Source organism: Tamandua tetradactyla, chromosome 6, assembly GCF_023851605.1.
Source record: "Tamandua tetradactyla isolate mTamTet1 chromosome 6, mTamTet1.pri, whole genome shotgun sequence".
In the NCBI taxonomy this organism is placed as follows: Eukaryota; Metazoa; Chordata; class Mammalia; order Pilosa; family Myrmecophagidae; genus Tamandua; species Tamandua tetradactyla.
In genome coordinates, this window is record NC_135332.1 from 174,227,445 (window position 1) to 174,241,170 (window position 13,726).

General features: G+C 38.9%; 1 protein-coding gene across 4 annotated transcripts in view; it reads right to left on the reverse strand.

The window, feature by feature from the left end:
* ASAP1 (ArfGAP with SH3 domain, ankyrin repeat and PH domain 1) overlaps positions 1–13,726 on the reverse strand; it is a 401,437-nt gene that overhangs the window by 40,053 nt on the left and 347,658 nt on the right. For all 4 annotated transcript variants that reach the window (XM_077167668.1, XM_077167667.1, XM_077167671.1 and 1 more), the window contains 7 exons: positions 13,055–13,146; positions 8,462–8,648; positions 8,127–8,212; positions 3,400–3,515; positions 3,176–3,243; positions 2,154–2,261; positions 74–299 (listed from right to left, as the gene is read on the reverse strand). In XM_077167668.1, coding sequence (XP_077023783.1) covers positions 74–299; positions 2,154–2,261; positions 3,176–3,243; positions 3,400–3,515; positions 8,127–8,212; positions 8,462–8,648; positions 13,055–13,146 — 883 coding nt within the window. The remainder of the gene's footprint in view (positions 1–73; positions 300–2,153; positions 2,262–3,175; positions 3,244–3,399; positions 3,516–8,126; positions 8,213–8,461; positions 8,649–13,054; positions 13,147–13,726) is intronic.

The window sequence follows — 13,726 nt, forward strand, 5'->3', positions numbered from 1 at the left end:
TGCAATTTTGATTTCAAAGCTGGGCAAGTTAGCAGCTTTGAGGAAAGTCCATAAGCCATTCCAAAGCCCATACCTTTTCCGGCATTTCTAGGAGGCAGAGGGGGTGCCTCTGCAGTTGGTGATGTGGGCGAGTCTGTGCTCTGGGCGAAAATCTGGTTGGTGAAGGCTCCATAGGAGAGCCGCTGCTTGTCCCTTGGAGTGCTGAATCCCGGCAGTGTCAGCTTGTCCTGGGGGGATATACTGGAGGAGTGGCAGAAGCTCTGAGGTCTTGGTGAACGCTCTTTCTTGATTGGGCTCGGCTGGAAGATGAAATAACAGTGATGAGATACTGATGGAGGACTACTTGAGGCCTACAGAGGACCTCTACAGGATGGGTTCAGTTAGTATTCTGGGTTCCTATAGCTCTCTGCATTTGGTAAGGTTAGTCACAAGGACAGGTAACAGCAATGACACGGTGCAAGAGAAGATACAGAAATTGCATTTCTGCTTCTCAATGCACTATTAACAGAGCCACACCAGTGAAATGCTGGTTAAGGACTAGCAGCAATATTCAGAAGCATAGTATAAGATCACAGTCAGAATTAACTATTAATTAACAAATACCTTCTCTGTATAGGACATTTTCAGCAACATGGGAATGGCATTTCCAATATACTACCTGAAGCCTTCCCTTCCTGCTCAACCTCTAAAAGTTGAAGTTCTCAAACTTCACCTCTCTACCCAAAATTTTACATGCTCTTAGAAAGTACACTCATCCACATCTTTGGCTTGGACTGCCACCCACATGATGAAGACACAAAAGCCTGCAAACACAACCCCACTTTCTGGATCCTACACCATTTTCAATTAACTATGAAGTATCTCTGGTATCTGCCTCCTCATCACTCAACCTTCCAAGTAAGAAGCCTAGATACCCTCCATCCCACCTCCCTTACCCTTCACATCTAGAATTACCAGGTCCCACCAGGATATTGCAGAAATGTCCCTCAAACCCAGTCCTAGTTCAGTACTCATCATCTCCCACTGAAGCACCTGACTCCCAAATGGCCCCATGACTCCAGTTTCTTTCACTCCAGCCTGTGCTCCATCTTGCAGCCAGAGCTATAAGAAATCTCACTGTCCTGACAATAAACTTCTGTTGTCTTCTTAACATTTGTGGGATAAATGCCACACTTAGCCCACAATACCCTTCCTGATCTGGCCTGATTGATTTTGCAGGCAGCCTCCTGCCTTTCCCTACCCACGCTTCCTTTCCTCCTACCCCACAGGTGCTTTCCCTGTGAAAGCCCCTCACACACTTGTGCTTCTAAGCATTCCTCAGACAGGTGAGGAAGGCTCTGTTGGGACCCTCTGCCTTAGCACATGCTGCCCTCCCTCCTGGATAAGGCATTCTTCCCCACTTCTTTGCTTGTTCAGCTCCTTCCTATCTTTAGATACTCATCTCAAATATGCTCTCTTTGATAAGGTCTTCATTGCTTGCCAAGGATGAGATAGTCGCTCTGTCCTCTGAACACCTCTCAGGATTTTTCCCAAACTCTTAGTATAATGCTCATCATATTGTGTTAATATTTTCAACTCTTCTGTCTATCTACCCTTAAAAGTGGTGAATGCCCTTAGGACTTCTTTATACAACCATTCTTAATCTCCTGCCTGGCACACAGGAAATGTCCAGTACATACCTAATGAATAAATAAATGAATGAGCCTTCAGAGGTAACTAGTTGACAACTACCTATGAGAGAGTCAGATAGGACTGGATTAATCCCTGGGTAAGCTTTTACTAGCTATGAGCTTTGGACAAGTTGCAAAATCTCTTTGTATGTCAATTTTCTCTTTTGTAAAATGGGGACAATAATAATGCCCTCAAGGGCTTGGGGTAAAGATAACCCAGATAATACATGTAAAGAACGTAACATTGCCTACTACATATTTAAAGACTCAATAAATGATAACCTTATTACTACTACTCTTTTCAGTTAGCTGTTAAGTGGTAGACTACATGCCCAACAAGGACCAAAGACTGAGCAAAGAAAACCATTCTCGTACATCAGGTCATAACACCAAAATAAATCTCACAAAGAATGTATCTATTCTATAAACTACAGAAAAACTGAGACAAGTGCTTAGAAATTCAGAGGCATTATTTACACTCACTTTATCATCCAAATCATCATCGCTTTCATCCATCTCCTCCTGTCGAAGATTCCACTCATACTCCACATGGACATGTGGATTGAACTTTCCAGATTTGGCCTGAGAGAGCTGAAAGCAACAGCAAGTGTACATGATTTTTAACTTAAACATCAAAACACTGGCAATTTCATCTTATTCCTAGTTTCAAATTAACCATCACAACTAGATTGTAGGTGATGAGTTAAACTGCTACAGGAGAGTCTAACTTATTAATTCTTATAATTAAGAATTATAAAAAGAAAAATCTTCCAAACATTATTAAAATGAGTTAAAAAAAAAAACTGCATATTTCTGACTAGTAGGCAATATCAAATCAGTGAATAGTTACAGGTATGCCTTGAAAGTCAGACAGTGCCAAATCAATAAAGGCAACTTTTCTGGTTTGTAAAATGCAGGCAGGAATAACTATTTCAAAAAAATGCTACTAGAAGAAAAAAGTTAAACTGTTAGGCCTGGAACTTCGCACCCGGCAGAAACTCAAGGGAATGTCAACTAATTTCTTTCTCATCCCTTTCTGTGTTTTAGAGAATCATGTTCTGCTGAGGCCTACAGATAAAAGCAAGAACTCGTTGGGTTAAAAATGGGGAGTGTGTGCAGGAGGATGGGGAGGAGGGCAGCAAAGCAATGCGTATAACATTTTGAAAAACATTACACTTTGAACTTTACTGGCCCAATTTTTGGAAATGACTTCCCGCATAACAGAGAAAGGCTAATGATCTGGCAAATAAAAAGCATGACTTTGATCCACTAGCCCATCTGGTAATGATATTTCTCAAAATGCCTTTCAGTTCCTATGTTCTAACTGCACTCAAAAGACATGTGGATGACAACTTAATCATTTTTTGAATGTAGCTTTAATGCTTGTCTGAATTTCTTTAGGCAATGTTCAAAAACCAGAATCTGTTTCCTTTATCTCTAATACCAGAATGGTATGTAAAAGGAATTTAGTGTATAATAAGTCTTCTACTTCCATTTTTGCTTACCAGATCTTCACATTGAGTAGCTTTTAGTCTCTTTGCTATATCTAGGGCAGTTTCTCCAGCCTGGTTGACTGAAATGGGGAAAATAAATTTGCATAAATAAATTATTTAGGACACATCTTGAAAAAGTAAGAAACAGTTCTCAAATTATAACGCATCACAGAACTCTCAGTTTTAACCAACCAAAGGATCTTTTTATGATTATAAAGAGACAGCCACAATCTTACCGATATCCACAGTGGGCTTGCTTCTGAGGAGAAGCTTCAAACACTCAGGTTTACCATACATACTACAGTAGTGTACAACTGTATTTCCCAGGGTAGTCTGCTTATCCAGGTTGCCACTAAAAAATTAACATATGATTAAGAAAAAAAATGACTGACTATAACTTAGAATTACAGATTAAATACATATTTCTGTGTCACTAAATGAGTCAAATCTGAGACCTACTTATTATAAACGGAAACTTATGTTTCTAACTACACCTAAATTTATAAGCAACATAATGATGATAGCCAACACTTATAAAGTATCTACTCTGGACTGACACTCTGTCTCTTAGCTTTTACATGTATTAATGAGTTTAATCTTCACAACCATACCATGAGGTAGCTAATATTTTAACCCTATTTTACAGATGCAAAAACTGAGGCACAGAGAGGTTAAGATGCTTCCTTTCAAGATTATCAAGCTGGGGGATGGAGCAGAGATTTGAACCCTGGGTTGTCTGTCTCTGTAGCTGTGCTGGTTTGAAACCATTATGTACTCCAGAAAAGCCATGTTCTTTTAATCCTAATCCAATTCTATAGGGGACAGACCTATTGCAGGGTAGAATCTTTTGAGTAGATTATTTCCATGGAGTTGTGGCCTCATCCATTCAAGGTGGGTCTTAATCAGTTCATTGGAGTTCTAAAAGGAGCTCACAGAGTGAGAAAGAGCTCAGAGCCAAAACAGAGCAGATGCCAAGACACATACATTTGGATATGCTTGGAGAGCTGACATAGAAAGCCAGTAGAATCAGAAGTTGAAAGCAATGCAAGCCAGGAACAAAGGACCAGGAGATGATAGCCACATGCCTCCCCAGCTGACAGAGAAATCTTGGATGTGATGGGTCTTTCGTGAGTGAAGGTATTATCCTCTTGTTGATGCCTTAATTTGGACCTTTTTATGGCCTTAGAACTATAAACTTGTAACTTAAGAAATCCCCTTTGTAAAAATTAATCAACTTCTGGTACACTGCATTCTGGCAGCATTAGCAAACTGAAACAGGAATCAATGTTCTTAACCACTATGCTATATTCTTCTATCGAACAGGCTTGGACATTTATATAAAATAGCTTTTGTTTTTATGTACTTGCACAATACCTGCACATTTGATACTTCCCTTTACACTCACGGCAGATATCAACCTCTGCTATTGTGATAAACACTTGCAAAAGAAAGAAAGGGAGTTAACTGGTATGTTATTGAGGAACACAGTGGATTTCATGTATCTTGTTTCTGCTCAAACAGACAGAAATCTATGCTGGTTTATTTAAGCATGACACATAGGGTAGAAATCATATGTAACACTTAGGGAACTGAAACAGCCTAATCAGGAAGATAATCTTACGGGATTACTCAGAGGATCCTAATCATCCAGGATGACAGCTGCATTAAAACAAAGATGACAGAGCCCTCTTTGTCTGGGATCTTATGTATAAAGGAGATGCAAAAGTGATGGGAAAACAAATCCTTCAGAGTTTACATTAGACTATGAAGTAAAGTAAGAATGTTTCAATTTTCTAACTTAAAGAAAAGGGTTGTCATGTTTTGGTCTATAAGTCATGAGCTCTGTTTGCCATGTTCTAAGACATTAAAAGAGAAATAAAATTCTGGTATTCATATGACAGCAGACATATTACGACAATATTCCCTGACCTTTTATATAGTCAACCCTTCAGAAAATGAAAGTTAAAAATGTGCTTTCTGGATTATTGAAACGTCAAAATTCTGGGTCGGTTCGTGAGCTAATCAACAGAGCTTAACATTAATGATATTCATCTATATAATCTTAAGGGTTTTATCATGTTAATTTGACATTTTATAACTTTTAAGCTGTGACCTTTGTTGTGCTTTACCAACCAACCTGTCCTTTGCATTTCAAAAATCAGTACTTTTTCATCACTACCAAACATAACTATTATCAAGCATTTTTAAAAGGGGTTATAAGGCAAATATAATACGCAGAGAGGGGAAAAGGCAATGTGCCTAAATATTAACAGCGGCAGTGTTGCCTCTGGGTAAGGAAAAGGAAATAGGTGATTTTTAAAACCTGGTTCTTCACATGTCCTGTCCTCTAGTTCACTGATCCTGTCTTCTGCCTCTGGAAATGCAACATTATAGGTTTCCATTATTTTTTTTCATCTCTTCTACTGCGCCTTTCATTCCTGTAAGTTCTATGATTTGTTTTTTCAGACTTTCGATTTCTTCTTTTTGTTTGCCCATTGCCTTCTTTATATCCTTCCTCAATTTGGTGATTTGATTTTTGATGTGATTTTCCATGTTTGCTTGAACATTCTGAATTAATTATTTCAATTCCTATTTCTCATTTGAATTGTTGGTTTGTTCCTTTGACTGGGCCATATCTTCAGTTTTCGTAGTATGATTTCTTTTTTTGCTGGCATCTAGGTATCTAATTTCCTTAGTTTATTGTGGAGATTGTTTTCACTCTTTTACCTAGGATTTTCTGCTGGATGGCTTTGTTCTCTATTTGTTCTTTGACATTCAGTGCAGCTTATTCTAGACCTCTAGCATAGGTTTTGTTTAACAGATCAGAATTTTTCAATTCTTGTTTTCTTGTTTTTTGCCCTGCCTGTATGGTGCCTTTTAGGAGGGCCTACTTAGCTATTACAGACCCCAGTCAGATTTTTCCAGACCAGACTGGCCTCCTTTCAGGAGGAAAGAGTCACCTGCATCAGTTTTCCCTGAGGGTGAGAACCAGCAGGTTGACAGACTTTCCTACGAAGCCTCTAGACTCTGTGTATTTCCTATCCTGCCCAGTATTTGGTGCTTGTCTGCCTGCAGGTCCCACCAGCATAAAGTGATGCAATACCTTGACTTCAGCAGACTCTTTCTGCTGGGACATAGTTGAGACAGCGGAGAGGTTGTATGCTGGCTTTAATTGCTTCAGTTTTCCAGTCCCTGGGTCTGAATTCCTTGAGGGAGGGAATCCACCTGAGCTGGGCCCCACCTCTCTTATGGGGAGGACACAGCCTCCAGGGAATTACCTCCTTACACCTGACCAGCCTCTGTCTCTCAGACAAGCTTAATTCCACCATTGCAGTTGGAGCCTGAGAAGCCTTGCAGTTGTATCTAAAGAGTTGTTGAGCAGTAGAAACACAGCAAAAAAAAAAAAAAAATTCTTTTCAGAGCAGGACCCAGTTCCTTGGGTTTGTTAATTGAGAGCTTAAGTTGGTACACTGCTCTATGTATCTCCGGGTCTGATGTACCCCCTCCTTTTTTTTAGGGTCCGGACCTTTTCAAGTATTTTGGACTGTCTGATCCAAAAACACCTGCTTGTTCATTTTTTTTCCCCATCAGCTCTGCCCTCTCTGTGCCGGAGCAAAAACTAGAAACTTTAGTTTTTATTCAAGGTGTAACTGAGCTGGGGGCCTATTTTTAGTAGTCAGAATTTGTTAATTCCACAACTGGCGCTTGGTTGCGCTCAGCCCCTGCTGCTAGTAAAGTCCCTTTTCCTTTGACTTCTGAGAAGTAGCCTGTGGGGGAGGGGCGCCAGCCTCCCCAGCTTGGGGGACTCACGGTTTTGGGGGGGTTTGCAGCTGGTCCAGCTTATGCAGACTGGGGTGGCTGTGTATCTGGTCACGGACATGGCGCCAGCAGTTGTTCTGTACTGTTCTTGACTATTTACTAGCTGCTCTGGAGGACGAACTAAATCTCACATCTCACTAAACCGCAACCTCCCCTAATCTTAAAACTGGTTCTTAATCCATCTAAGTAGTTTCCAGAATTTCCATGAACTTTGATAATTAAGAAAAATTAACTATCAAAAATATAATAATTCACCTGAAGAATTTTTATCAGGGAACTCTTTTAAATAGCATCCTTAGAATATTTAATATATGATTCTCAAAAATATTAAAATACTTGTGTTGCAAAAAATAAGATTCTCTTGATTTTAAATCTCAGAGGTACTTTCTCTAATTTCCTTTCGAAATGGAGTAAATGAACTCTGTTTGGCAATGCTTTGGAACACCATTTCATTTTTCAGGCAATTCTATTACGTATCAACATTTTTTCCTAGTTTTTAAATTTAAAGTCACCTTTCTGCAACTTTTATCCATTATTCACTCTCTGTCTGCACTCGGGTGCTCCATGAAGACAGGGTGTCTTTCTTAAAATATCTGAAAATCGCTTAGAAGAACCTGCAGGTTTCTTCTTCTCTAGAGTAAACACCCTTTCCAAACTTCCTTTGCTTGATATCACACTATTAGTATGTCCTAAATTTGAATTAGCTTCTGGGCCAGCCACACACACTGCAGTCTGATATTGAATTTATAAACAATGAAAATCCATAAATCTGGTTGATCTGTGCTGTTAAGTCTTTTCGCTCTCAAACTTAGTTCAGCAGGTTTTAGAGAAAAAGACAGGATTTTACATTTATCTAGGCCAGGGTTGGTGAAATAGTGTCTGCTATCTATTTCTGTAAAGTTTTACTGAAGGACTCGGTCCTGCTCCTTCATTTACATATTGGCCTGCGGCTGCTTTCACATCGCAGTGGCAAAGGTAACTGGCTGGAAGAGGGACCACATGGCTTGTGGAGCCTGAAGTATTTACTATCTAGCTCTTTATAGAAAAAAATCACCAGTTCCTGATCTAGGGCACTGATAGATTGATTTCTGTAAACTTACAGGGCACATTCACACAACCCAACAGAGGGAAAAAAAAAACATACCAGTTTTGTACAAGGAAGTCAACCAAATGGAGAGATGTCTGGTCTGCAGTTCGGACTGCAAGATGAAGGGCTGTCTCCCCTAGCTCCTGAAAAGTAAAAGCACAAATATAAATAGGGTAACCATAGGCCCTAGTTTGCCTAGAGCATCTTTATTTACATTAGTTGCCCCAAAGTAATTTTTAATACCACCTTGTTTTCATTCTCAAGTTGTCCTAATTTAGACATAATCACCAATGTAGAAGATTTTTATTATACGGTGTTGCCAATAAAAGGAGTCAGCTTTTACCTTGATTTTCCATGAAACATTGTATCTTATGACCTCAGTGAAGTCTTACCTGTCCGGGTTCCAGCAGCGGCTCCATTAGCTCTACCCCCTCTGCATAGACTTGAATTAGTGCAAGTAAATCCCTGGATCTAATGGCTTCAAGCAATTCACTCAGTTTAGCTGATGAAGATGAACAAGTCTTCCTTGAAAACCTATGGTCAACATATTTTGCAGTGATATATTCTTTCCGCGCAGTCCTGGAACAAAACAAAATGAAATGAATGGAGAGTTTTTATTTTCTTGGAGCTAAGAAAGGTTTGAGTTTTTCTGACAAATCTTTTTCTTTGAAGAGCTATTCCAATTAAGATACACTTCTTTTCAACATTTAAACAACTTATTCTAATAAGACCAATATGGAAACTGGTACACATTTATTGGTATATATATAGGTAATACGTAGTTAAGAAATTATGGACACACACATCATAGATTTCTTTTCTACCTTGAGCAATAGCATGAGAAATTTACTATTTACTTCTACTTTAAACTCAGATACATGTATATGCAAAACCAAGAATTAAAAAAGTTAAAAATTTTCTAAAAGATGAATTAAAATTTTGCAAAGATTGAGCTTCAGAAAGCGTACCATTCAAGCAACTCCCACAGGCTAAGCACTGCACTCCAGAAGGAAAAAGATGAGTCACCTTTCCCTGTAGAGGATTCATTTCAGTCTAGGAGCCAGAGACCACTGTAGACAATGTACCCAGAGTATGAACGGGCATGGGGTCTTTCTCTTTGTCCCAGTAGCAGCACTTCTCTTTCTTTGAGGAATAGCCTATTTCCCACTCCCAGGTCACGTGGTTCTGGTGGGACTGAGTACATCCCTCAGCTGCAGGGGTGAGTATATAACCTACATGGCCCAAGGTTCCTCTGCTACCTCTGGGGAAAGACTGAATTGGAAGTTGGCTCAGAGTTAACTAGAGAAAAGAGTCAAGAGAGATCGGGTCCTGATTACATGGTTTGATATGCTGGATCAAATTATAACTTAACTCACACTCTGAATTTCCCAGTGACATGAGCCAATAAATAAAAAGATAGTAAAGGGAGACCTTGGGCAAATGACTTAATCTTCATGAGTCTCAGTTTTTTTCACCTGAAAATGGGGTAAGAACTCATTGATATATGCTCTGCTAAAGAATGTATGGCACCTTGTAGGTATTCTCTTACTTCTGAGAGGGCTCTAACTTGTAAGAGAAAAAAAACATCTTGTTCAGAAACAGCCATTCCATCTGTGATAGCTGCTGCTGTTTCCCACATCTCACCACCAGGCAACACTATTTAAAATTGTGCTGATGCCTTCCTCTTTCCTTCTCCAATGGCAATAAAAGACACATAATCTTTAGTCTTTTCCTAACCTACTGACTGGGTGTAGTGACTTGCTGATTCTACTAAGTAATCAAGATCTTACATTCATGGGTGACCTTTACATTCGGGCTAAAGTACTTTTAGGATGGCCATTGTCTTCTGAGTTTTTTTTCGGATAGCTGAAATAGTGGTCTACATCTGGCTTCTGAGTCTCCTGCTTCATGTGAATTACATAAAGTTTGAGAGGCAGGTATTATTGGGCAATGAATGGAGAACTGGACTTAAGAATTAAAAGTCTGATTTAAGTCTGATCCCATTTGTGGTCTAAGTCACCCTGAACAAATCAAGTTCTTTCTATACCTCACCTCCTTCATCCATAAAATGCTAGTAATCATACCTGCCTCTTCTACTGCCTTCTAGGGAAGAAAGAGCACAGGTATGGAACAAAGAGTAATGCTTGGGTTAGGGGTTCATATGGAAGCTTCCTTTCTATTGTTATCCAGGAGGGTAGAACTGGGCTCAATGGTGGAAAGTCACAGGGAGGCAAGTCATAGACAAGTGTTTGCACACATTAAACAAAGTACCAGTAAGGTCTGCAAGTGACTTTCTATCGTTGGAGATGTCACACAGGGCTACACAACAATTTGGCAGAAATGTTGTAGAGTGTACACACATGGAGAGAGTCTGGGTCACTTTACAGATGACCTCAAAGCTCAGGTCTCTAATTCTGTGGCTCTCACGGAGCTGGAAGCATTCAGCTTTTTCTGGGTACTCAGCTTATAGCCCTCTGGCAATTAAACGCTTTCTGACATGGGACAACAGAGTGGGTGGAAGATAGGGTTGATTGGAAGTCTGAACTAAAGTTCTAGTCCTCTGGCTGATAAAGACCCTCCAGGTCCCCACCAAACTTATCCTTCCCCATCTACCCTATTTCAGTTAAAAGTGTCAACCATTTACTTACTTAAGTCAAAAACCTTTGGGTCCTACTTGACAAGTTTCTTAAACATCCATATTTAAAATGATCAGCAAATTCTGTCAGCTCTCTCTTCAAAATATACTGACAATTCAACTATTGCTAACCACCTTAGTCCTAGTTACCGTCATATCTCAGTGGACTGGGTTTAACAGCTTCTCTCCAGTTGTTTCCACCTGTCCCCTGTCCAGTCTGTCCTCTACTTATCAGCTATAAAAGAGGTTCTTAACTTCAGTCCCACTGACATTTTGGGCTGGATCCTTTTCTGTTATGGGTGGCTGGCCTAAGCATTGTAGAATTTCTAGCAACATCCCTGGCTTCTATCCACTAGAAGCTGGTAGAACCTACCCAAGTTGTGACAACATGTCTCCATACTCTACCAAACATCTTCTGGGAGGCAAAATCACCCTTAAGAACCACTGAACTACAATGATCCATTTAAGACAGAACTCAGATCATGCCACATCCCCTGTTTAAAACTTTCCAATCACATTTACTATAAACATTTTGTAACCTACACGACCTTGTGTGACCTGGCCCTATCTCCATTTCACACAGTAACTTCTATCACTCTCCCCCTACCTCAGTGCTCTCTAGCCACTCCTGCCTGCCTGGTATCACTTGAATATGCTAGCCTGCTCTTCCTCAGAGCATCTACACCTCCTGTTCCACCTGTCTGGCCCAGCATTTGTTCTTTTGGATCCTTTAGATTTTTAAAATGTCCTACATCTTAGCTAAACTTGTTGCTCATTAGTGTGAAAAAGGCACTTTCTTGAACCTGTTGTTTAGCAGCACTGCATCCCTTCAGATTAGACATGTGGCTTATATCCTGAGTTTTTCTTCTGTGACACCTTTCACAGACATGATTAAATAAATAACAGGTTATTTTTTGGGTAATGCTTATCTTAGCCTCTGGACTCCAGGGATCATGAAGACAGGGTTTACACCTAGATGGTGTTCTGCTGTTTCCCTAGTAACTAACACAGTCTGAGGCATAGAGTAAACACTTAACAAATATTTGTTGAATTAAATTTAAGAAAAGACAACTTTCAACTTTTCTCTCTAAGTAGCCTCCTAGGAGATTTAATTTCATGATTTTAGAGTGAAAAAAAACATGTTCACTGAACGTGCCCCATACTTTTAGTGCTTTGCAAATCTGGGCAAGCATATACTTTCCAGCTTTCCTCCTTCACAAAGTCTCCTCAAATCACCCAAGTTGGAATTATTTCTTTCCTCCTATTCATTCAGAGTACTTAAGACATTTTCAAATGTGAATTCAACTAAAACTTTTTTGAAGAGGTGAACAGATTCATATACTCAAGAATAAAACTAATTTAAAAAATATTTTATTAAGAAGTTCCATTTCCACCCCTATCCCAGAGTAAGCACTTTTATTAGTTTCTTGTGTATTTTTCCAGGGTTTCTTAAAGCAAACACAAGCTCAAATAAATCTATATGTTTATATATTTTTCACTATCCAAATGTATTTGGTTTCTGAGTCCAGATAGTAAATAGTGAGAGTTCAAAAGTGAAGATTTATCAGCAAATTTACCCAAAATACAGTTCCTGAGTTTAGACAGTGAGTCTGGATAGAGAGGAATCCCCCACAATTCTTTCTTACTCCAAAGTATAAGTATACTCTCTATATGATGTCCTACACCTTGCCTCTTTTAGTTAACAGTATACCCTGGAGATCATCCCAAATCAGAATGCAAAAAGTTTCCTTATTCTTTTTTATACTGGCATCACATTCCATTCTGTGGCTATGTCTACAGATGAAAACTTGCTTTGTTTCTAATATTTTTCTATTGCAGCATAGGAATAACCTCTCAGGTGTAGGATTCCTGAGTCAAAGGGTAAAATAAATGTATAATTTTGACATATACACCCTTCAGAGATAGTATACAATTTTGTACTCCCACCAATAACATATGAGAGAGTTTGTTTTCCCACAGTCTTGCTGAGTGGGTAGTTAAACAACTAAACTAGGTTTTTGCTACCTGCCAATCTGGTAAGAATACCCCATCACCTTTGTATATTTCTGATTTTTATCACAACATTCCATGATTTAGAAATAATTATCCTCATGAAGATGTGTCCTTTACAGAACAGGCGCTTGGTTGCAACTATGTGGGAGAAGGTGATGGAGGAAATAATCTATGTGACCGAGAAATACAGTACAATATACTTTTCTTGTCTTTGCTTTTTCCTGATGATGGGGTTTCCTTTAGGGAATAAGAATTTTATCATCACTAAAAGATTTTCTGAGGAGGATAGAAAAACAACTAGAGAATGTAGAGAATTCAATATATTAGAAATACTTACATATCACTTGAAGGGGTGGGTTTTGGTGAGGGGCTGGGCAAATTTGCTTCCATAATATCATTAAAACTGTTGTTTCCTACATTCTTGGCCAGCTGTAACATAAACAAAATACAACATGGCAGATACTTTACTGTTAGTATAAAAGTTTTCTATTTATTTGCTTTTGAGATTTCTGAATGTGCATTTTCTCTCATTTGACTCAGAATACAAACCATCCATCCAATTGGTCAACAAATATATGCTGAGCTCTGTGACTATGTGTCATATTTGACTATGTGTCAGGCACTGAACTCATGAAAGCTGGAAATATGAAGATGTGTAAACCTGTTTCCTTCCCATCAATTCTCGCAGCTATTAGGGGCCACTGACAAGAAAATAATTTCTTTAAAAATGTAACAAACGCTAAAATAGAATAGAATATGGTTGGTTCTACACACACACACACGATTTGGAGCTTACTATATGAGATGAGAAAATTAGACATAACAGGTTTTATATGACAATAGCTATCAGGTCATTCCCAATACATGTGCATTTTTAGAAACTAGTAAGCATTAAAAATAAAGCAGAGTTTGAAAAACCTATTTAGTTATTATTTAAAAAAATATAAACCACAAGGTAATGTCAACATGTGAGTTTAGTACCTAACCCTTTTTCCTGTTATTAGTCAAT